The following is a 22,879-nucleotide window of genomic DNA, read 5'->3' on the forward strand; positions in this document are numbered from 1 at the left end:
TTGAAGCAGTGCTGTGTCCATAGAATTATTATTAGGGTGCCTCAAATTTATTTCTATACACTAACTTTTTGTCATAAAAACTAAAAAAAAGAGAATATTATTCATCACTCTAAGTCCATATATGCAATAATTAGGGTTTTTAAGGAATAGATACTTACACTAAAGAATAGTGTTCACAAATCACAAGCTACATTCTCTTGAAGCAAATCAAACTTGCTCTCCAATACATCTTACCTGAAAATGTTTGTATGTAATGCATATTGTAACAAGAGAGAAGGGCACTAACATTTATTGAGGTCTCTCTCCTGCTTGGTGTTGTTGAAAGGCTGTTATCATCCCCCTGTTTACCCTGAAATGTAGATTTAAAAAAATAATCTTCACTTTCAAATAAGGAAATCAAGGCACAAAGAGTTCAAGTGGGGGAAAAAAGAGCTCAAGTAGGGGGAAAAAGATTTCAAGTGTTTTGGGGAGATTGTTAAAAATACGTGTAGCCCTAAATCCCTTCCACAAGAGACTAATATAAAAGAGAGTCTTGGCTCTGGAACATCCTGATAAATGGCTGGTGAGATCCACCTAGCACAGACTCCAGCTCACACTCCACAGAACACTCCAGCTCAGGTGCTGTCAGCCAAAGCTCATTTGTCTCATTCTCATCAGTGTGTCCACATGATCAGGCCCTAAAAGCCAAGGCTCCAAATGTTCAAAACCCTATAGCCCTGTGTACTTATGTAATTGTTCATAGGAATCATTCATCGCAGAGAAATGGTGAAATTTAAGTCTTGTCCTTGTGTTTCAAGAAGACCTACATCTCGATATTTCTGATTTACCCTCAGTATGTTAGGGCATTCCAACCTGAGAGAATCCTCTGGGCCAAAGTCTCTCTCTGCCTGGGGGTTAGGAGAGAGGAGGGGACAAATTTCTGGTGACTGAGATTACAGGAAGAGAGGGAATGGGTGGATTTGGGAAGCGGGAAAAGCAATGGGATCTGAGAAGGGAAAACAGAAACACACAAGCAGAAATTTGAGTGAAATTCCAAAAGCCAGTGAACAAACGAGCGGTTCTCACAGCCCTCAGCTAACTGCACCCACAGGCGATATTGCCAGAAAATCTTCTGGGACTTTGCCTATGCCTTAGGGGTGAATGGTTTAATTGGTTTAGAAAATAAGAGTCCACAATACAGTTGAAAGCAGGGACTTCAGCAAAATATCTTGAAGTTAAAAGACGAAAAACAATCTTGTCAAGATTTTAATTACATATAAGAAAGTGCAGCCCTTCCTTGAGCCTGTCAACCCGCCAAGCTCCAGCGAGCAGCGAATGAATGAAACCCAGAGGGCGGGGGTGGAGGAAAGGAGCGCAGTCGTCTTCCAAAAAGGGGTTGTCAGCTCCGCGGCCCCCACAACGTCACCGAAGCAGAGCCCTGTAAGAGACTATAAAGCTCGCAGCGGCTCCTGAACCTCAGCGCTTCAGCTGGTGCCCGGGGAACTCCAGCAGGAGTGATTCCCAGAGGGTCTCCGCTGGCGCCAGTCCCTAACATCACTTTTTTCAGACTGTCTCATCCTTCTTGCCCGATAGATGCTCAAAGTCGCTTTTGGAGAAAGCGCCTCCTTTCTCCCCATCACCTACAGGGTCAAAGCATCCCTTAACCAGCAAGGGCCGTGGTACCTTCTCCATCCCGATTCGGGGCGGGGCTGAGGTCCGCTCAGCAGCGAAGCGACTGGGAGGCAGAGAAGAATTTCGCGAGAGACGGGCCGGGCTGACGGTGGGTGAGCGAGGGGACTCAGGTTGCATACCCATCGCTATGGCCTCTCTCCCCGTAGCCGCGAACTGGACGAACGGGGGAACGGCCGGCGCGGACACGGGGAACCTGAGTGCGCTCGAGCCTGGGGCAGCCGCGGGAAAGGCTGAGACTGAGTGGCTGCAACTGCTCGTCCAAGCCGGCAATCTTTCCGCTTCCTTCTCCCCGCTGGGTCTGGCGGCGGCCTCCCCCGCGCCTTTGCAGTCCCGGTCTAACATCACCAACCAGTTCGTGCAGCCGTCCTGGCGCATCGCGCTCTGGTCCCTCGCCTACGGCGTGGTGGTGGCCGTGGCTGTCTTCGGGAATCTCATCGTCATCTGGATCATTCTGGCCCACAAGCGCATGAGGACCGTCACCAACTACTTCCTCGTGAACTTGGCTTTCTCCGACGCCTCCATGGCCGCCTTCAACACCTTGGTCAACTTCATCTATGCGCTGCACAGCGAGTGGTACTTCGGCGCCAACTACTGTCGCTTCCAGAACTTCTTTCCTATCACAGCGGTGTTCGCCAGCATCTACTCTATGACAGCCATTTCGGTGGACAGGTGAGGAGAACACTGGGAGGAAGGAAGAGGATGAGGCAGACAGAGAAGCTGGGCAGTGGGATAAGGTTAAAAACAAATGGTGACAAAATGGATCTGATGAAAGGAAAGGGACTAGGTGAAAGTTCTTAAAGCAGGTCACTAACCTTGGTGGCTCAGAAAATAAACAGTCTGCCTGCAATGCAGGAGACCCAGGTTCAATTCCTGGGTTGGGAAGATCCCCAGGAGAAGGAAATGGGAACCCATTTCAATATTGTTGCCTGGAAAATTCCATGGACAGAGGAGCCTGGAGGGCTACAGTCCTTGGGGTCTCAGAGTCGGACAGATTGAGTGACTAACACTGATGATGATGAACCCATTTACAAATGGGTCCATCAGTGGCTGAACTTGTTCTGTTTCTATGGCCTCCCCACTCCCACCCTAAACCCCTAATCCCCATTGAGGTCATCTAGAGAGAATGAAGAAGGTGAATGAAAGAGATGGGAAAACCTGTCATTCCAAGTAGGACAAACTCAACTAAAAACACTTAACACTAGTACATTTTCTCAAATGGCTTCAAACAATTGCCACAAAAATTATGTGACCTTTAACTTGTACTTTGGAGGCTTCCTCCTCTCTGTTAGTCACTATTCTGTCAGAAAAATGAATGCTACCCGCCTCCTTTCTCTGGTTTGCTGATTCTTAGTGCCATCCATCCTGTACCCAATCCTTGCCCCAAGGCCAGCACCGGTTTGGTCTCCCAGTTATTGAGGATCCAACAGAGGCAATAAGCTCCCTCCAAATGATTGCTAGCAGCCAGCAGTTTCTCCAGTTCTCCAGGTTAGCTTTCACTTCCAGTAATCTGTGGAGACCCTGTGCCTGGAAGATGGTATCTGACTCTTTCAGATGATAGGCAAGAAAAAGCCCAAAAACTAAGTGGTTAGGAAATGAGGCATGCCACTTGATAACTGTTTAAAGATAATCTTTTAGAATGTTCCTCCATCTACTTTGGGAATCCCGAGATTCTTAAGCAATTAAAAGAAGCTGGAGAGACATCCAACATTTGTTCTCATAATCCAGTTTATGAAATTTCAGTGTGTGTTTGCTTCCTCATATTGAGTATTATGGACAATTGCAGACTGTGTTAAGACAATGGTAAATATCTACCTGTTACTAGTGAAAGTGAAAGTCACTTAATCAGGTTGGACTCTTAGAGACCCCATGGACTATACAGGCTATGGAATTCTCCGGGCCAGAATGCTGGAGTGGGTAGCCTTTCCCTTCTCCAGGGGATCTTCCCAATCCAGGGACTGAACCCAGGTCTCCCAAGTTGCAGGCAGATTCTTTACCAGCTGAGCCACAAGGGAAGCCCAAGAATACTGGAGTGGGTAGCCTATCCCCTCTCCAGTGGATCTTCCCTACCCAGGAATTGAACTGGGGTCTCCTACATTGCAAGCAGATTCTTTACCAACTGAGCTATCAGGGAAGCCCTGTTACTGATGGTTACACTTTAATTCAATATCATGCTAAAAATGAACCACAATAGTGGCTTTTAGTCTCCATTTTGTGATTGGCAGTTTGCATGGGGTTGATGGGGGTGGGGGAGGTGAAGTGACTTTAATTTCAAGTATTAATGTTCTCATCCATGAAAAGGAAAGAATACTTTTTTCTATATTAACAAACTTGTTTGAAAATAAAATGTAGCTTAATATTAATTCTTACTACAGTAAGTCACCATTATGAAAAAAAAAATAAGAACAAAAATGACTTTTTTCCATCAGTCCATCCTCTGTGTTTATTGTTTTGAAATTGAAGGTATTGAAGGCATAAAGCTTTAGAAACGATTTTCAAATGCCAGGCCCATGGGGTTAAATTGAAGGAACAGTGGTTAGTTACCACTGACTAGGATATGTAAGCACAAAACCACATTTTTTTAAACTCTCTGAAACTGCCAGTCTTCTTTTCCCCTCTATGTCTAGTTTTCAAGTATCTCACTCCTTCATTTTTGTAGGCACAAAGGTGAGTACGAAGAAGAAACAAAGTCAGTTCCAAGTTAGAAAACAAGTGAAACCACCTCTAATCTTGCTCCACTGATCTAGAAAGGGATGCTTCTTTGGTTTGAGCATCTGTCTTTAGTTTTGCTATGGTTTGATTTATTCTTTGCTCTAATCTGGAGGAGATATGCATTAGCATATCAGGTTATAAGATTCTCACAATGTTCTTAAAATGTTAATGATACATTATGAAATTTGATGAAAATTTAGTGTGTGAAGGCTGTAAGGGGAAAAAAATTTAGTGTTTCAAGTATGTGAGGGGAAAAAAAGGTCATTTTCCCAGTTACTTTCTGCCAGTATTTATGTAAAATCTGAAATAACATTGGAGTTATTCTAATTGATAATGTAATGCTATTTCATCACATTCACTGGTTTGAAATCAATGAATGTTTTACTACTTATACCTTACTATTTCCTTACTAGAAAACATTATTCAATTACCAAAACTATTCAAAATTAAGGATCATACAATTTGCAATAGAGTCTGAGGCATATTCAGTGCAATATGCTTGAGGAAATTTTAGTTCCCAATATAATTAATGCTTTATTGAAATAACCATAAAATTACATAAGCCCTAATTGGGTCTTAATTGGTAAAGGATTACATCATTTAGATTGTGATAGTAACACTTGGCTTATTGAATTGTGAGTGTTTTCTAGTCCCATTTTTTTCTTAGATTATATTCCATTATAGGTTATTACAGGATATTGAGTATAATTTCCCATGTGCTGTGTTGTGCTAATTTTCTTCAGTCATGTTCGACTCTTTGGGAAGCTATGGACTGTAGCCCACCAGGCTCCTCTGTCCATGGGATTCTCCAGGCAAGAAAACTAGAGTGGGTTGCCATGCTTTCCTCCAGGGGATCTTCCCAACCCAGGGATCAAACCCATGTCTCTTATGTCTCATGCATTAGCAGGTGGGTTCTTTATGACTAGTGCTACCTGGGAAGCCCCTCTATTCCCATTTAACATAAATTGAATTGCGTCTTCCCAGCCTAAGTGAAAAATGTATTGAACTCACTGTGTCCCTCTCCATGTGTGTGCACTCAGTCGTGTCTGACTCTTTGTGACCCCGTGGACTGTATAGCCTGAAAGCTCCTCTGTCCATGGGATTTTCCAGGCAAGAATACTGGAGTGGGCTTCTGATTCCTACTCCAGGGGATCTTCCCCACCCGGGGATCCAACCTGCATCTCTGTGTCTCCTGCATTGGCAGATGGATTCTTTACCACTAGCGCCACCTGGGAAGCCCTTGTGTCTGTCTGCCTAAAATCAAAAAGATCTTCTGAGGTTTGAAACTACTTCAGCTTTGAGGCAGGCACTTATGGCTTTGCTTTAGCTGTAGCAAAATGCTTACAACCTCCTCTGACCTCAGAAATCTTAGACCTGAAAAGGATTGCAGATCCTCCCTAATAAATATTTGTATTTTACACATGGAAAACCTCAAACCAACAGTCCCACATTTTGAATAAAAACACTGTGTTTTCCTTTAAATGTTTTGCACTCATTCTGCACTGGAAGAATTGCTTGACTTCTAACTTCACATTTTTAATGTAATTAATAATTCTACTAAAGATTTGAATGTGAGTTCACAGGTTCTGATCTTATCCTGAAACATCCTATCCATTTGCTTTGTTAGAAATTCTTGCAAATCTTATATATGTTCCATAGACCAAAACATCATCTTTAAGTTCTACACAGTTCCTTCTTGCCTATAAGGCTACTTCACCATCCTTACACACACACACACAGTGGAATTAGTGCCAATGAAGAGTCACTGTTTCTCTCCACTATCCTTCCCAAATTTGGCATTTTGAAATGTAACATTTGAACACAACTTTTATTTGAAAGATGTTTGGCTCTCACAGGATCACGCAGTAGCACTTCAAACCACTGCAGACCACTCCAGGACCCCTACACCCCTACTGTTCTTAACCTCTACACTTTCTTATGACTCCTAACTAGTTGCAATAACTATAGGTTAATATTAAAATTTAGCACTTGTCTATGCTATATATTTTACATGTATATATAAAACATCTCACATATATTTATGTGTTTTAATTGAGAATGCTAGAATTTTGAGATGTTAGAAAATTATTAATAGAACAGTTAGTATAATAAAAATATTATCTTTTTAATATATGGTATATGACTTGATATATAGGGATATTAGAAAATATTTTCTTCCATTTTCTAAGCACATTTTAAAGTTAAGTTAGAAACTCTAGAAAAGTGTATTAGTATATGTGGTTTAGTCCCTAAGTCATATCTGACTCTTGTGACCCCATGGACTGTAGCTCTCCGGGCTCCTCTGTCCATGGGATTCTCCAGGCAAGAATACTAGAGTGGGTTGCCATTTCCTTCTCCAGGGGATCTTCCTGACCCAGGGATTGAACCCGGGTCTCCTGCTTTGCAGGCAGATTCTTTACCAACTGAGCTATGAGGGAAGCCCTTATTAATATACAGTAAAGGACAACAAAGATCCGTCTAGTCAAGGCTATGGTTTTTCCAGTGGTCATGTATGGATATGAGAGTTGGACTGTGAAGAAAGCTGAGTGCCGAAGAATTGATGCTCTTGAACTGTGGTGTTGGAGAAGACTCCTGAGAGTCCCTTGGACTGCAAGAAATTCCAACCAGTCCATTCTAAAGGAGATCAGCCCTGGTTGTTCTTTGGAAGGAATGATGCTAAAGCTGAAACTCCAGTACTTTGGCCACCTCATGCGAAGAGTTGACTCATTGGAAAAGACTCTGATGCTGGGAGGGATTGTGGGCAGGAGGAAAAGGGGACGACAGAGGATGAGATGCCTGGATGGCACCACCGACTCGATGGACGTGAGTTTGAATGAACTCCGGGAGTTGGTGATGGACAGGGAGGCCTGGCGTGCTGCGATTCATGGGGTCGCAAAGAGTCGGACATGACTCAGCAACTGAACTGAACTGAAAGGACAATTTCAGAGCATAGAGTCCAGTATCAATTAAAATATTTAAAGACTTTTTTAAGTGACAGTCACTGTTTTTTTACCTGGAAACCTTAAGGATGTAATTTAATGTGTTTTATTTAATAGTCCAAAAGCCTTAACAAACAGAGCAAAAAATTCTTTATATTTTTCAAACCCAGGGACACCTGACATAAATAATTATTAAAATAAATATTTAATCTAACTGAAATAATTTCTGTTTTATCCAAATAAATTAAAAACTTACCTTGTATGCTATACATTTTTTAAATTTGCTTTTCATAGAGCTGTTATGCAAAGTATTCATAGAACCTTGATTTCTTTTGAAATTTATTTTGGACAGATAAAAATATATAATCATAAATCATGAGGCCTCAATCTGATAACAAATTATCTAAATGTACTGCAGTAAATTTTACCATTGCTTTAAATATTATGGCTATAAATACTTCAGTAAATTTTTTTAAATGCCTTTATCAGTCTTTAATTCTAGTGCCTGACCAATGTCTTCATTCTTCTCTACCTGGTGTCGTGCTCAGTAGTTCAGTCGTGTCTGACTCTGCGATCCCATGGATTGTAGCCCTCCAGGCTCCTCTGTCCACAGGATTCTCCAGGCAAGAATGTTGGAGTGGCTTGCCCTTTCCTCCTTCAGGTTATGTTCCCCACCCAGGGACTGAACCCACATCTCCTGCGTCTCCTGCACTGGCAGGTGGATTCTTTACCATTCTGTACCACTGAGCCACCGGGCAAGCCCAGGCATATCCCAAAGCAAACTCAGTGAATGAAGCTGTAAAACCTCTATCTGATCACAATTTCCAGATGGTCTGATTTGTTGAACTGAAAAAACTGCCAGAAAGGATAAAATGCATTTCCTCCAAAAGTATCTTTTTACCTGAACTTTGGATACAGCTTAAGAATCAAATAATTCAAAGTTGTAACATATGGCAAAAGCTCTGTAAATCATTCTCATTCCAGTCCCCAATCTCTGATCCTAATCCGTCCTCTATACCAATCTTTTATTTAAATGTATTTTCCCTGATTAATTATAATGAGTATACAGGCATAGTGAAAAAATTAAACATATATATTAGAAAGTTAAATTTATCCATAATTGTCCTACACCCCAAATATAGCCAATCTATGATCTTGACATTCACATTTTAACTCTCATTTGTCGTGATATATTTATCTAGCATGTATGTATTTTATATATATATATGTATGTATGTATATACAACTCTTGCATAGTACATTATCAGTTCAGTTCAGTTCAGTTGCTCAGTCGTGTCCGACTCTTTGCCACCCCATGAATCGCAGCACACCAGGCCTCCCTGTCCATCACCAACTCCCGGAATTCACCCAGACTCACGTCCATCGAGTCAGTGATGCCATCCAGCCATCTCATCCTCTGTCGTCCCCTTCTCTTCCTGCCCCCAATCCCTCCCAGCATCAGAGCCTCTTCCAAAGAGTCAACTCTTCGCATGAGGTGGCCAAAGTACTGGAGTTTCAGCTTTAGCATCATTCCTTCCAAAGAAATCCCAGGGCTGATCTCCTTCAGAAGTGACTGGTTGGATCTCCTTGCAGTCCAAGGGACTCTCAAGAGTCTTCTCCAACACCACAGTTTAAAAGCATCAATTCTTAGGTGCTCAGCCTTCTTCACAGTCCAACTCTCACATCCATACATGACCACAGGAAAAACCATAGCCTTGACTAGACGAACCTTTGTGGGCAAAGTAATGTCTCTGCTTTTGAATATGCTGTCTAGGTTGGTCATAACTTTCCTTCCAAGGAGTAAGCATCTTTTAATTTCATGGCTGCAGTCACCATCTGCAGTGATTTTGGAGCCCAAAAAAATAAAGTCTGACACTGTTTCCACTGTTTCCCCATCTATTTCCCATGAAGTGATGGGTCCAGATGCCATGATCTTCGTTTTTGAATGTTGAGTTTTAAGCCAACTTTTTCACTCTCCTCTTTCACTTTCATCAAGAGGCTTTTCAATTCCTCTTCACTTTCTGCCATAAGGGTGGTGTCATCTGCATATCCGAGGTGATTGATATTTCTCCTGGCAATCTTGATTCCAGCTTGTGTTTCTTCCAGCCCAGCGTTTCTCATGATGTGCTCTGCATATAAGTTAAATAAGCAGGGTGACAATATACAGCCTTGACGCACTCCTTTTCCTATTTGGAACCAGTCTGTTGTTTCATGTCCAGTTCTAACTGTTGCTTCCTGACCTGCATCTAGGTTTCTCAAGAGGCAGGTCAGGTGGTCTGGTATTCCCATCTCTTTCAGAATTTTCCACAGTTTATTGTGATCCACACAGTCAAAGGCTTTGGCATAGACAATAAAGCAGAAATAGATGTTTTTCTGGAACTCTCTTGCTTTTTCAATGATCCAGTGGATGTTGGCAAATTGATCTCTGGTTCCTCTGCCTTTTCTAAAACCAGCTTGAACATCTGGAAGTTCAAATTGCCAACATCTGCTGGATCATAGTACATTATACATATGCATAAATAAAGATACATTTTTAATTACTAAACTTACTAAAATAGCATCACATTATTGTGTCATTTTAAATTTACCATTCACAGGATTATCAAAATATATTTATTCTGTGCTTAGCCCTTACTGTATCCTTACACCTATCATACCAGCTGGCACATGGTAAGCACACAATCCAGACTACTGAATAAAATAATCATAAAAGTAATCAAATAAAAATTAAAGTGATGAGATACAACCTTTTTCCATTAAAATTTACAGATATTGCTATATTGTAGTAAATATGACATTTTTACACATGCTTTTAGATTGAACCATATGTAACTGCCAATTTTTATAGCTTAAAATGTCATTATTTTATATGATTTAATCTAGTAGTTGGATATGTATTGTCGAATTGCAGGGGTGCAATTTTCCAACAGGTTCAAAAACATTTTTCAAATCAAAATTCAAAGAACTGAAAACAGCTAAAACCCCCAACAAAAAGAAATGAGCAAATAAATGTTGAAGCATTTAAAAATCAAATTTTACCTAGCAAATTAGAAATTACATTTGAATATAACATCAATTTTATCAAGTCTCTGAAGTGAAGTGAAATTGCTCATTTGTGTCTGACTCTTTGTGACCCCATGGACTGTAGCCCACCAGGCTCCTCCATTCATGGAATTTTCTAGGCAAGAGTACTGAAGTAGGTTGCCATTTCCTTCTCCAGGGGATCTTCCCCACCCAGGGATTGAATCCGGGTCTCCCGCGTTGTGGGCAGATGCTTTACCATCTGAGCCACCAAGGAATCCCAATCAAGTCTCTAGGCACATATATATAAATGTGCTAACATTAACATACCCAACACTTTTTAGTCCATAACCTTTACTTATAAACCATTTCTTGCTAGTTATTTCAAAGACAACTAGTCTCCAGTATTTCAAAGAATCCCTAGAAAGGTCTGATAACAGTTTATCCGTAGTCTTCTTTAGCATTTCCATTCTCCCTACTCCGCCCTGGCCAGAGAGAGAGACAGAGACAAAAAAGGAAAAGCAATGTCAATACTTTGGTACAGAGCATAACAGTGCGTCTGGAATAAGCCATGCCCTTTCCCAGTGGCTGTTTTGGGCATATTGCAGCCAAACCTGCAAAAGTCTTAAGTTACAAACTGCCCTCTGCCTGATATTTTTGTGATGTCTATTTGTGTTCCATATAGAATTCAGAGAAATTATCTTGTCCGTAAGCTTTGCTCCATTAACAATTTCTTAATGACCAGTGTTCCTTCATCTACTTGCAACTCTCTCTCCCTGGGGCTCAGCTCTAAAGCACATGTCCAGGATGAGGGATTGTCCTACTTCCCTATGCTTCATTGCTCTGAGAATAAACCATTCTAATTAAGGCTCTCTCACTGGTACATTAAATAAATGCTGCAAAACATACAACTGGGATTTGCAGCCCCACCACTTCATCATACAGTCAGAATCTGAAAGGCATTTTAGACTTAACAGGATCTGAGGAATTGTTAGACAATGGATTTAACAGTCTGATATAATTCTATATGTACAATAAGGTAGATGTAGATTTGATTTGCTCTGAATGGTAAGATTTTGGGTGATTTTATTTTCTTTTATACTTTTCCTTTTCTAATTATCTACAACAAAATGTGCTCCTTTTACATGAAACAAAATACAGTAAAATAATTAAATAATAATTAAAGTCCTGGAGATGTATGTTGCTGATGGTTGCACAACAATGTGAATGTATCATTGAACTGTATACCTAGATATAGTTACCTAGTAAATTTTATGTTTGGCATATTTGACCACAATAAAATTTTTTAAATAAGTAAACAATGTTTAAAAACCCAATAATGACTCTGAAAAAGTCAAGCCAAAGAGTTTGGATTCAAGAAGATAGTGACTTGATTAAACTTTGTATAGATATTTTATTGATAAATGTTTTATGGCAACATTTTTAACATACTTTCTAGGCTAACTTAGAAATCATGAAGACACTCTTGCAAGAGAGTACTGTTAATATTACAATGGATTAATTTGTAAATTGAAATTTTTTTCTCAGGAATTATGTAAAGATATCACATCTGTGTGGAGTAATTTAGAAGACTACCTAAAGGCACAGGGATAAATTAGCTCAGTATTTCTATTATTCAGTCTGGTATATGACAAAGGTTTTTAAATATTTGCTCAAGTCCTCGATTTTGAGCTCATATGAATTATCATCTATGAATTTCTTTACCTTCAAATCTGCCCAAGTGTCAAAGATTATTTATATTTTCCATACTTATAAGTAAGGAAAATATGTATCTGATTATATCACTACGCAACAAAGGGCTCAGTTCTGTTCTGGAGCTGTTTTATTACTTGTTAGAGGGAATCAACTGTGCATATTTCTTCTCAACTCCGTTGTCAGCAATGTTACTTTGGTAGCCTGAAATCATAGTAGGAATATTTGCACCACAGAAATCTGCAAATGCTAGAAATCATGAATTTTGCTTTGTTCTGTTTATTTTTTCATTAGAGAGCCTGTGGTTAAACATTTACCAGCACACAAATCACTATTCTTGTAGTCACTCACTCAGAAGGTATTTCTTAAGAACCTTGTAAGTATTAACACTGTGTAGAAAGAGGGCACACTGGGATAAACAAGAAGGACATGTCCCCTATTCTAATGAAACTGTAATTAATATCTCCACTTGAACCCCTTGGCTGTATTCCATAGTCCTAAATCCAACAATCTATTGGACTTCATCATTTGAATGTTTAATAATCATCTCAGAAGTCACATGCTTCAAACTGAGTTCCCTACATTCCTCCAAAACTTATTCACCCTACAGTCTTGAGGTCAGAACTCTTGAAAGTATTCTTAGGCCATCTCTTCTTTCATACTCTATGTCTAATCAATTAGCAAATCTAATCACTTTTACTTTAAAAATATATATGGGATCTAATCACTCCTTAAAATGTCTACTGTTTCCTCCCTGCTGCTGCTGCTGCTGCTGCTAAGTCGATTCAGTCGTGTCCAACTCTGTGCAACCCCATAGACAGCAGCCCACCAGGCTCGGCTGTTCCTGGGATTCTCCAGGCAAGAACACTGGAATGGGTTGCCATTTCCTTCTCCAATGCATGAAAGTGAAAAGTGAAAGTGAAATCACTCAGTCGTGTCCGACCCCCCGCGACCCATGGACCGCAGACCACCAGGCTCCCCCATCCATGGGATTTTCCAGGCAAGAGTACTGGAGTGGGGTGCCATTGCCCAGGTCAATCTTGTTTCTCACCTAAGAGTTTTCTCAGAGGATGAGATGGTTGGATGGCATCACGAACTTGATGGACATGAGTTTGAGCAAGCTCTGGAAATTGGTGATGAACAGGGAAGCCGGGCCTGCTGCAGTCCACAGGGTCGCAAAGAGTTGGACACGACTGAGCGACTGAATTGAACTGAACAGTTTTTTTCTATCCCTGCTCTTGTTTCCCTTTCTCAATGCAACTATCAAAGTGATCCTGTAATGAGTCAGATCATTTATCCCCTCTGCAAGTCCTCCAGTGGCTCCTCAGTTCTCTCAGGGTAGTAATCAAAGTCTTACAATGGTCTGTAAGATTTTATAATAAGCGGTCCTTTGTTACTCTCTGATCTTATCTCCTACTACTCACCATGTCACAGCTCTGCTCAATCATCTCTAGACATCAATATGCTAAGCATGTTTCCGCCTCAGAATCTTATACTCTGTGTGAAACACTTCCTCCAGACAGCCACATTGTTCATTACCTGTACTACTTTGGACCTTGAGCACTCTGTTATTTTAATTGCTTTAAATTTTTCTTTGCCACATGTATCTGTATCACCTTCTAAAATACTATATAATCAGCTCATCTCTATGAAGTAAATGAATAATAGAGTCTATGGTAAGTATGAGAACACATAGCAGGGGAAAGCACTAGAAGGCGATGGCACCCCAATCCAGTACTCTTGCCTGGAGAATCCCATGGATGGAGGAGCCTGGTGGGCTGCAGTCCATGGGGTCACAAAGAGTCGGACATGACTGAGCGACTTCACTTTCACTTTTCACTTTCATGCATTGGAGAAGGAAATGGCAACCCACTCCAGTGTTCTTGCCTGGAGAATCCCAGGGGCGGGGGAGCCTGGTGGGCTGCCGTCTATGGGGTCGCACAGAGTCGGACACGACTGAAGCTACTTAGCAGCAGCAGCAGCAGAAGAGCAGAAAAACACAGAAATGTAGAAGCATTTTTTTTCACATGGTGATCACCTTTATTTGTGAAACACTGATTTTTTTTTTAATTGGGGTATAATTGCTTTACAATGTACAACATAGTGAATTAGCTATATGTATACATACATTGGCTGCTTCTTGCTCCTTCCTTCCACCCCGACCCTATCCTGGCCATCATCAAAAAATCTACAAACAATAAATGCTGGAGAAGGTGTAGAGAAAAGGAAACCCTCTTGCACTGTTGGTGGGAATGTAAATTGATACTGTCACTGTGGAGAACAGTATGGAGGTTCCTTAAAAAAATAAAAATAGAACTATCATATGGCCCAGCAATTCCAGTACTGGGAATATATCTAGAAACATTTTTAAAGTTATTTTACAAAAGTATAGAAAATTTCTCCTAGTAAATTTGCTATAAGTAGTTACTATTTAAATAAAAATGAAACATTTAAAGTATCTATACAGCTTAATATGTAACTATCATATTAAACTGAATTATCTATAAAGAAAAAGATTAGATTTTCAAATGAGCAAAGGGAACAATTCTGAAGAAATTAAAATACAAATGGAGTGTTTATTCTGCATAAGTACTCTTAATCACAATTCAGAATTCTTAGATGAATAAACTTAACTGAATTTAAAAGATGTCACAGTACCATATGTCAAAGTACCGTAGTTTTAAACCTTCAAACTAAATGGATATATGAAGGCTATTTTCTCCATTAAGTTAACTACATGGTGTAAAATAAATTCAAAACTCTTAAATGTCCTTCTTGTTTCATTAGCTTAAAATGTTTTACTCCAAAAATATAAATATTTTCAATATCTCTTCAACAAAAATTAACATAATCTAAATTTCATGTTGTGGGCTCTGATATTTCAGAAACAAAACTGTATATAATATGTTTAAAATAATAAATTACTAATTTTTTCTATATAAGAAATTACTGACAATCCCCATTGACTAGTCACAAAACCATTGCAGAGACTATCTTTAATGAAAATGAATGAAACAGGTCTCCTTAGAAACATATAAAAGGATACCATTTTAAAGTTTTAGCAGCTCAAAAATAGAACACATATGCCAAAGAACACACACATATGCAACAAATTCTATGTGTGCACAATTCTATACATGAACTCCTTGCTTTGCATGAATTTCAATTAACCAAGATTATTTAGTTATATATTTATATATTTATTTGTAATATAGTAATATAACATACATAATAGTTATATATATATATAAAACAATACCAGTCCCCTCAAGAGCAAGCTCAAGTTTTTGTTACCATGTCATATTAACTGTATTTGCATAAAGTAAAGCCGTTAGCTCTTCAGTCCATGAATTGTTCCACAAATAACATATGCACTTCACAATCAGTGGTCAATCATATTCCTATTTTTCAAAATCTGTTACTGACTGGTCACTGATTATCTGTTAGTTGGTTCATGCACACACAGCAAAGCACATAGTTGCATTGCCTCATTGTCTTTCAGTGATAAACTCAAATTACATCTTAGAAAAATGGCTAATCAAAAGAAAGACTTGCCAACAAAGAAGAAGGTGTAGTGAAGAAATAAAAAGTATTAACACCAAAAGTGAAATTCAAGTTCAATATAGGTGAAGATAAAGAAGAATAGCTGCATATTGAATGTTGACAGTCACTTAACAAGAGACTCAAAGTATGCAGCCAGGGGAAATTAGTAAAGGTGAATTTATCAACATAAATGAGGAAAATGATACTGACAAATGAGGAAGATGTCTGAGAGGAAGAGACACTGGCCAAAATCGTCATATTAAAAAACAAAACAAAACCTCTCAGAGGTATTTCAACATTTTCCAAGTTCAAGAATAAAATGTTGAAGTCAATTCAAACTCACAAAGGTACAAAAAAAAATATGTTGGCTCTGTATATGTTATACGAAAGAATAAAGTAAACAATATTCAAATTCAGGACTTTTTTTTCCTAAGGGTTTGTTTTAGAGAAAGTTTTGGTTAACAGCAAAAATGAAGAAAAGGTACAGAGACTTCCTATATATCTTCTGCCCATCCCCCTTATGCACAGCCTCCCTGTTATCAACATCTCCCACTAGACTGGTACATTTGTTAGCACTGATGAACCTATACTGACTCATCATAATCACCCAAAGCCTGTCATTTACATTAGGCTTCACTTTTGGTATTATACATTCAATGCATTTAGGCAAATGTATAATGACGTGTATCTACCATTATGGTCTCCTCCAGGGTATTTTCAGGGCCCTGAAAATTCTCTGTTCTTTACCTAGTCAACCCTATTTCCCTGAATCCCTAGCAAATACTGATCTTCTTGTGTCCATAGTTTCATCTTTTCCGTAATCATACAGTTGGAATCAGTGTGTAGCCTCTTTCAGATTGCATCTTTCACTTATCAATTATGGATTAAATGTTGTTAATGCTTTTTCATGGCTTGACATAGAATTCTTTTTAACAGTGAACAATATTTCATTATCTGATGCACCATAGTTTATTTATTCATTCATCTAATGAAAGATATCTTCGGTGCTTCCAAGTTTTTGGCAATTATGAATGAAACTGTGATAAACATCCATGGGCAGGGTTTTTTGTGGGGGGCGGCACTGCTGTGGGGGGAGCTGTTAGGGGGCATAAGTCTTCAACTCCATTCAGTAAATATCAAGGAGCACACTTGTTGGATTTTATGGTAAGAGTATGTTTGGTTTTCTAAGAAGCAGCCAAACTATTGCCTTGGATGTATATGTGCCAAAAGTCAATTGAACACAAAAGTGTTTATTTCTAGACTCTTGATATTTTTGATTTATTGATCTACATGATTATTTTTATGCCAGTACTACACTATTTTGATTACTGTAGCCCTCTAGTAAGTTTTGAAGTACAGCAAGTATAAGTACTTCAACTTTTTATTTTTCAAAAATTTTTGACTATTCTAAAAGAACTGCACTTCCAAATTACTTTTAGGGTAAGTTTTTAAAATTCTGGAATTAGAGTAAGAATTTTTATAAGGATTGTCTTAAGCCTTTCAATGAATTTGGAAAGCATTGTCAGTTCAACAGTATTGAGTCTTCCAATCCCTGGACATGGACTTCTACTTATCGAGTCTTCTTTAATTCCTTTCAACAATGATTTATAGTTTTCAATATACAAGTATCAATTATTTTTTTACATTTCTTCCTATATTTATTAAATTTTACTAAATGTTACTTTTTTGTGCTGCTGAATACAATTTTTTGAAGTTCATTTTCAGATTGTTCATAACTAGTATCAGTTCAGTTCAGTCGCTCAGCCATGTCTGACTCTTTGTGACCCAATGGACTATACCACACCAGGCTTCCCTGCCCATCACCAACTCCTGGAGCTTGCTCAAACACATGTCGATCGAGTCAGTGATGCCATCCAACCACCTCATCCTCTGTCATCCCCTTCTCCTCCCACCTTCAATCTTTCCCAGCATCAGGATCTTTTCAAATGAGTCAGTTCTTCGCATCAGGTGGCCAAAGTATTGGAACTTCAGCTTCAGCATCAGTCCTTCCAATGAATATTCAGGACTGATTTCCTTTAGGATGGATTGGATAGATCTCCTTCCAGTCCAATGGACTCTCAAGAGTCTTCTCCAACACCACAGTTCAAAAGCATCAATTCTTTGGCATTCAGCTTTCTTTATAGTCCAACTCTAACATTCATTCATGACTACTGGAAAAATCATGGTTTTGACTAGACGGACCTTTGTTGGCAAAGTAACGTCTCTACTTTTTAATATGCTGTCTAGGTTGGTCATAACTTTTCTTCCAAGGAGCAAGTGTCTTTTAATTTCATGGCTGCAGCCACCATCTGCAGTGATTTTGGAGCCTAAGAAGATAGTCTGTCACTGTTTCCACTGTTTCCCCATCTTATACCATGAAGAGATGGGACCAGATGCCATGATCTTCGTTTTTTGCATATTGAGTTTTAAGCCAGCTTTTTCACTCTCCTATTTCACTTTCATCAAAAGGCTGTTTAGTTCCTCTTCAGTTTCTGCCACAAGGGTGGTGTCATCTGCATATCTGAGATTATTGATATTTCTCCCGGCAATCTTGATTCCAGCCTGTGCTTCATCCAGCCCAGCATTTTGCATGATGTACTCTGCATAGACGTTGAATAAACAGGGTGACAATATACAGCCCTGACATACTCCTTTCCCAATTTGGAACCAGTCCATTGTTCCATGTCCAGTTCTAACTGTTGCTTCTTGACCTGCATAAAGATTTCTCAAGAGGCAAGGAAGGTGGTTTGGTATTCCCATCTCTTGAAGAATTTTCCAGTTTGTTGTGATCCACATAGTCAAAGGCTTTGGCATAGTCAATAAAGCAGAAGTAGATGTTTTTCTGGAACTCTCTTGCTTTTTCAGTGATCCAATGGATGTTGGCAATTTGATCCTTGGTTTTGCTGCCTTTTCTAAATCCAGCTTGAACATCTGAAAGTTCTTGGTTCAAGTACTGTTGAAGCCTGGCTTGGAGAATTTTGAGAATTACTTTGCTAGTGTGTGAGATGAGTGCAATTGTGCAGTAGTTTGAGCATTCTTTGGCATTGCCTTTCTTTGGGATTGGAATGAAAACTGACCTTCTGCAGTCCTGTGGCCACTGCTGAGTTTTCCAAATTTGCTGGCATATTGAGCACAGCACTTTCACAGCATCATCTTTTAGGATTTGAAATAGCTCAGCTGGAATTCCATCACCTCCACTAGCTTTGTTCATAGTGATGCTTCCTAAGGCCCACTTGACTTCAGACTCCAGGATGTCTGGCTCTAAGTGAGTGATCACACCATCGTGATTATCTGGGTCATTAAGAATTTTTTTTTTTTTTTTTTTTGTATAGCTCTTTTGTGTATTCTTGCCTCCTCTTCTTAATATCTTCTGCTTCTGTTAGGTCCATACCGTTTTTGTCCTTTATTATGCCCATCTTTCCATGAAAGATTCCCTTGATGTCCCTAATTTTCTTGAAGAGAGCTCTAGTTTTTCCCATTCTATTGTTTTCCTCTCTTTCTTTGCATAGATCACCAAGAAAGGCTTTCTTACCTCTCGTTGGTATTCTTTGGAACTCTGCATTCAGATGGGTATGTCTTTCCTTTTCTCCTTTGTCTCTTTTTAGCTTCTCTTCTTTTTTCAGCTATTTGTAAGGCTCTTCAGACAACCATTTTGCCTTTTTGCATTTCTTTTTCTTGGGATGGTCTTGATCACTGCCTCCCATACAATGTCATGAACCTCTCTCCTAAGTTCTTCAGGCACCTGGTCTATCAAATCTAATCCTTTGAATCTATTTCTCACATCCACTGTATAATTGTAAGGGATTTGATTTAGGTCATACCTGAATGGGCCTGTGGCTTTCATTACTTTCTTCAATTTAAGTCTGCATTTGGCAATAAGGAGTTCATGATCTGAGCCACAGTCAGCTCCTGGTCTTGTTTTTGCTGACTGTATAGAGCTTCTCCATCTTTGGCTGCAAAGAATGTAATCAATCTGATTTCGGTGTTGACCATCTGGTGATATCCATATGTAGAGTCGTCTCTTGTGTTGTTGGAAGAGGGTGTTTGCTATGACCAGTGTGTTCTCTTGCAAAACTCTATTAGTCTTTGCCCTGCTTCATTTTGTACTCCAAGGCCAAACTTGCCTGTTACTCCAGGTATCTCTTGACTTCCTACTTTTGCATTCCAGTCCCCTATGATGGAAAGGACATCTTTGGTGCTAGTTCTAGGAGGTTTGTAGGTCATCATAGAACTGTTCAACTTCAGTTTCTTCAGGATTAGTGGTTGGGGAACAGACTTAGATTGCTGTGATACTGAATGGCTTGCCTTGGAAATGAACACAGATCATTCTGTCATTTTTGAGATTGCACCCAAGTACTGCATTTAGGACTCTTTTTTTGACTATGAGGGCTACTCCATTTCTTCTAAGGGATTCTTGCCCACAGTAATAGATGTAATTGTATTTCTATATACTAGTTATGTCTTGCGCATATCTACTACTAGTGTGGGCAAGACATAACCAGTATATAGAAATACAGTTGATTTAACCTGTATCCTGTGACCATGCTAAATTCACTTATTAATTTTAATGGGTTTTGAGTTTTGCAGATTCCTTAGGATTTTCAATTGGAGTAGGCAATGGAAATATGGAAGATCATTTCATCTGCTAAGAAAAGCAGTATTACTTCTGCTAGTATTACTCCTGTCAGTAATAAACACAGTATTCCTGTTGAATCTGGATGCCTTTTCTTTCTTTCTTTGTAGCTGTTATTGTTGCTATTGTTTGCTATTATTTTCTTAGCTGATTTTTCTTTTTAATTATATATTCATGATACCTTATTAAGTTAATTTGAGTACAAATTTTTCAATGATAGAAAAACGATTTTTAAAATTACCTCCATTCATTCATTAATATATAATATATATATTATATATATATATTCATTCATATAATAAATATGTTGTTTTATTCCTAAGTTGTGTTGGACTCTTGTGACATAATGAACTGTGGCCCACTAGGCTTATTCTGTCCATGGGATTTCCCAGGCAAGAATATTGGAGTGGGTTTCCATTTCCTGCTCCAGGGATCTTCCCAATCCAGGTATCAAATCTACATATTCTCCATTGGCAGGTGAGTGCTTGACCACTGAGCCACCAGGGAACCCCCAATAAATATGTTATGGGTGCCAAATATATGCAGTATTATCCCAGATGTTATGAATATATTTATAATCTAAGTATATATCCAAGAATGGGCTTCTCCAGTGGCTCAGAGGTAAAGAATCTGCCTGCAATGCAGTCAACACAGGAGACTTGGGTTTGACCTCTGGGTAAGGAAGATCCCCTGGAGGAGGGCATGGGAAGCCACTCCAGTAATCCTGCCTGAAGAATCCTATGGACAGAAGAGCCTGGTGGGTTATAGTCCACAGGGTTGCAAGGAGTTGGACATGACTGAAACGACTGAGCATGAGCATGATATCCAAGACTATATTAATATTCTAGTTTCAGTTCAGTTCAGTTCAGTTCAGTGGTTCAGTCGAGTCCGACTCTTTGCGACAGTTATCTATACCTCTTTTAAGTAAGCATTTACATCATCACAACTCAAATTACCTGAAGATGTAGAAGTCCTTATGCTTGATTGACAACACCGTCTCTCTAATGTTAAAGATAACAGAGTGGAATTGCCACTGCTGCTGCTGCTAAGTCCCTTCAGTCGTGTCCGACTCTGTGCGACCCCATAGATGGCAGCCCACCAGGCTTCCCTGTCCCTGGGATTCTCCAGGCAAGAACACTGGAGTGGGTTGCCATTTCCTTCTCCAATGCATGAAAGTGAAAACTGAAAGTGAAGTCACTCAGTCATGTCCAACTCTTCACGCACGCATGGGTTGCAGCCTACCAGGCTCCTCCGTCCATGAGATTTTCTAGGCAAAAGTACTGGAGTGGGGTGCCATTGCCTTCTCCGAGAATTGCCACAGGCCACTTCAAAAAGGAGTTTAAGATGGTATAGATACATATTAAACAAAACTGAGGGAGGGAAATTAATTCCCACTGCACCCAAAGAACTTACAGAGTCTCCAAATATAACATTGAACCTTTCTATTTAATCACTGAACCATTGAGCACTAGTTGCCCTGACTTGAGGGTGCAAAGACCTTACTAGTCTCCACACAGGAAATTGTCTAAGGGAGAGATTTGAAAGAGAAATAACCTATAATGCACTACCCTGATTAAATAGTTTCTGTTGAAGAGCTAGGATAATATCAAAAGAGATTGTTTTAATCCTTAGGTCAGAATTTTGGCATGAACTTATTTTTCTTTCCACTCTATTCACAACTAGCTAAGAACCACATTAGATGTGTTATCTTTGCTTGGTTTTATCTCAAGCTTACCACAGCAGCTTACTTTTTAAGTTTCAAGTGTTAATTTAATTGTATTCAACATAGTTTTAGCGTGATTTGAGGGTCTACTGTGCCTGATATTATCTAAGTCTCCTTGTATACACTGTTATTTAATGTCATTTTTACCACATAATTATACTCTACATTATGTTTATTATTCCCATTTAGCAAAGTTAAGAAACCTAAGCGACTTAATGACTGAACAGCAACAAAGAAAGCTATACCATTTTAATTTAGGTTTGTTTTATTTGTTTAATGTTAATCCATGCTGTATTTCAGTATGATACAGATTCTGTACCTGTGACTCCAGTCAGATATCCAGCAGTACAAATTAGCTTCAAATTACACATATTGAACAAAAGACAGACGTTGAACGAGCAAGGAGGGGAGGGGCAGGGCCCAGGGGGAGAGGTAAAGAAAAGAAACAAAGACTTGAACATGCACGCAGGCTTTTCCATACCACCTTCAATGCTAACCTGCGTCAGAGGGAGAGTAAAAGTAGGCAAGAATGAGCAGCCATGGACTGTTGAACTGTTACCAGCACCATGCTTTTCAGCAACATTTCAGCAGAGTTTGAAACACAGCAAAACCATTACAACAAACTCCCCAAACAACCTTTTACCACCTCAAGTTAACATCCAATTAATTTTAAACACTGGTATAAAATTCAACTTAAACAACTAGAAAAAGGGGAAATGATACCACATAACCTCTATAGTGCAATTAACCTTTCTCTTAGATACGTGCATCAGGTAAAATTCTAATGGCTTTCGAATGAATGTAATTTCCATTCTAATGATGATCTTGCCACGTCTGGCAGGAGACAATACAGTAATGCAGAAAAAGCCTCTATGCAGTCCTGTTAGTGTTCTTAACCTAAAAGCTGGGACTAGTAAAATCCACAGA

At 39.3% G+C, this 22,879-nt stretch overlaps 1 protein-coding gene across 1 annotated transcript in view; it reads left to right on the forward strand.

The window, feature by feature from the left end:
- The first annotated feature begins 1,470 nt into the window (after positions 1-1,470).
- Positions 1,471-22,879, forward strand: part of TACR3 (tachykinin receptor 3) — a 77,924-nt gene continuing 56,515 nt past the window's right edge. Inside the window, exon 1 of the mRNA XM_006066877.4 lies at positions 1,471-2,340. Coding sequence (XP_006066939.4) covers positions 1,799-2,340 — 542 coding nt within the window. The 5' untranslated portion in view covers positions 1,471-1,798. The remainder of the gene's footprint in view (positions 2,341-22,879) is intronic.

Source organism: Bubalus bubalis, chromosome 7 (assembly GCF_019923935.1).
Source record: "Bubalus bubalis isolate 160015118507 breed Murrah chromosome 7, NDDB_SH_1, whole genome shotgun sequence".
Lineage (NCBI taxonomy): Eukaryota > Metazoa > Chordata > Mammalia > Artiodactyla > Bovidae > Bubalus > Bubalus bubalis.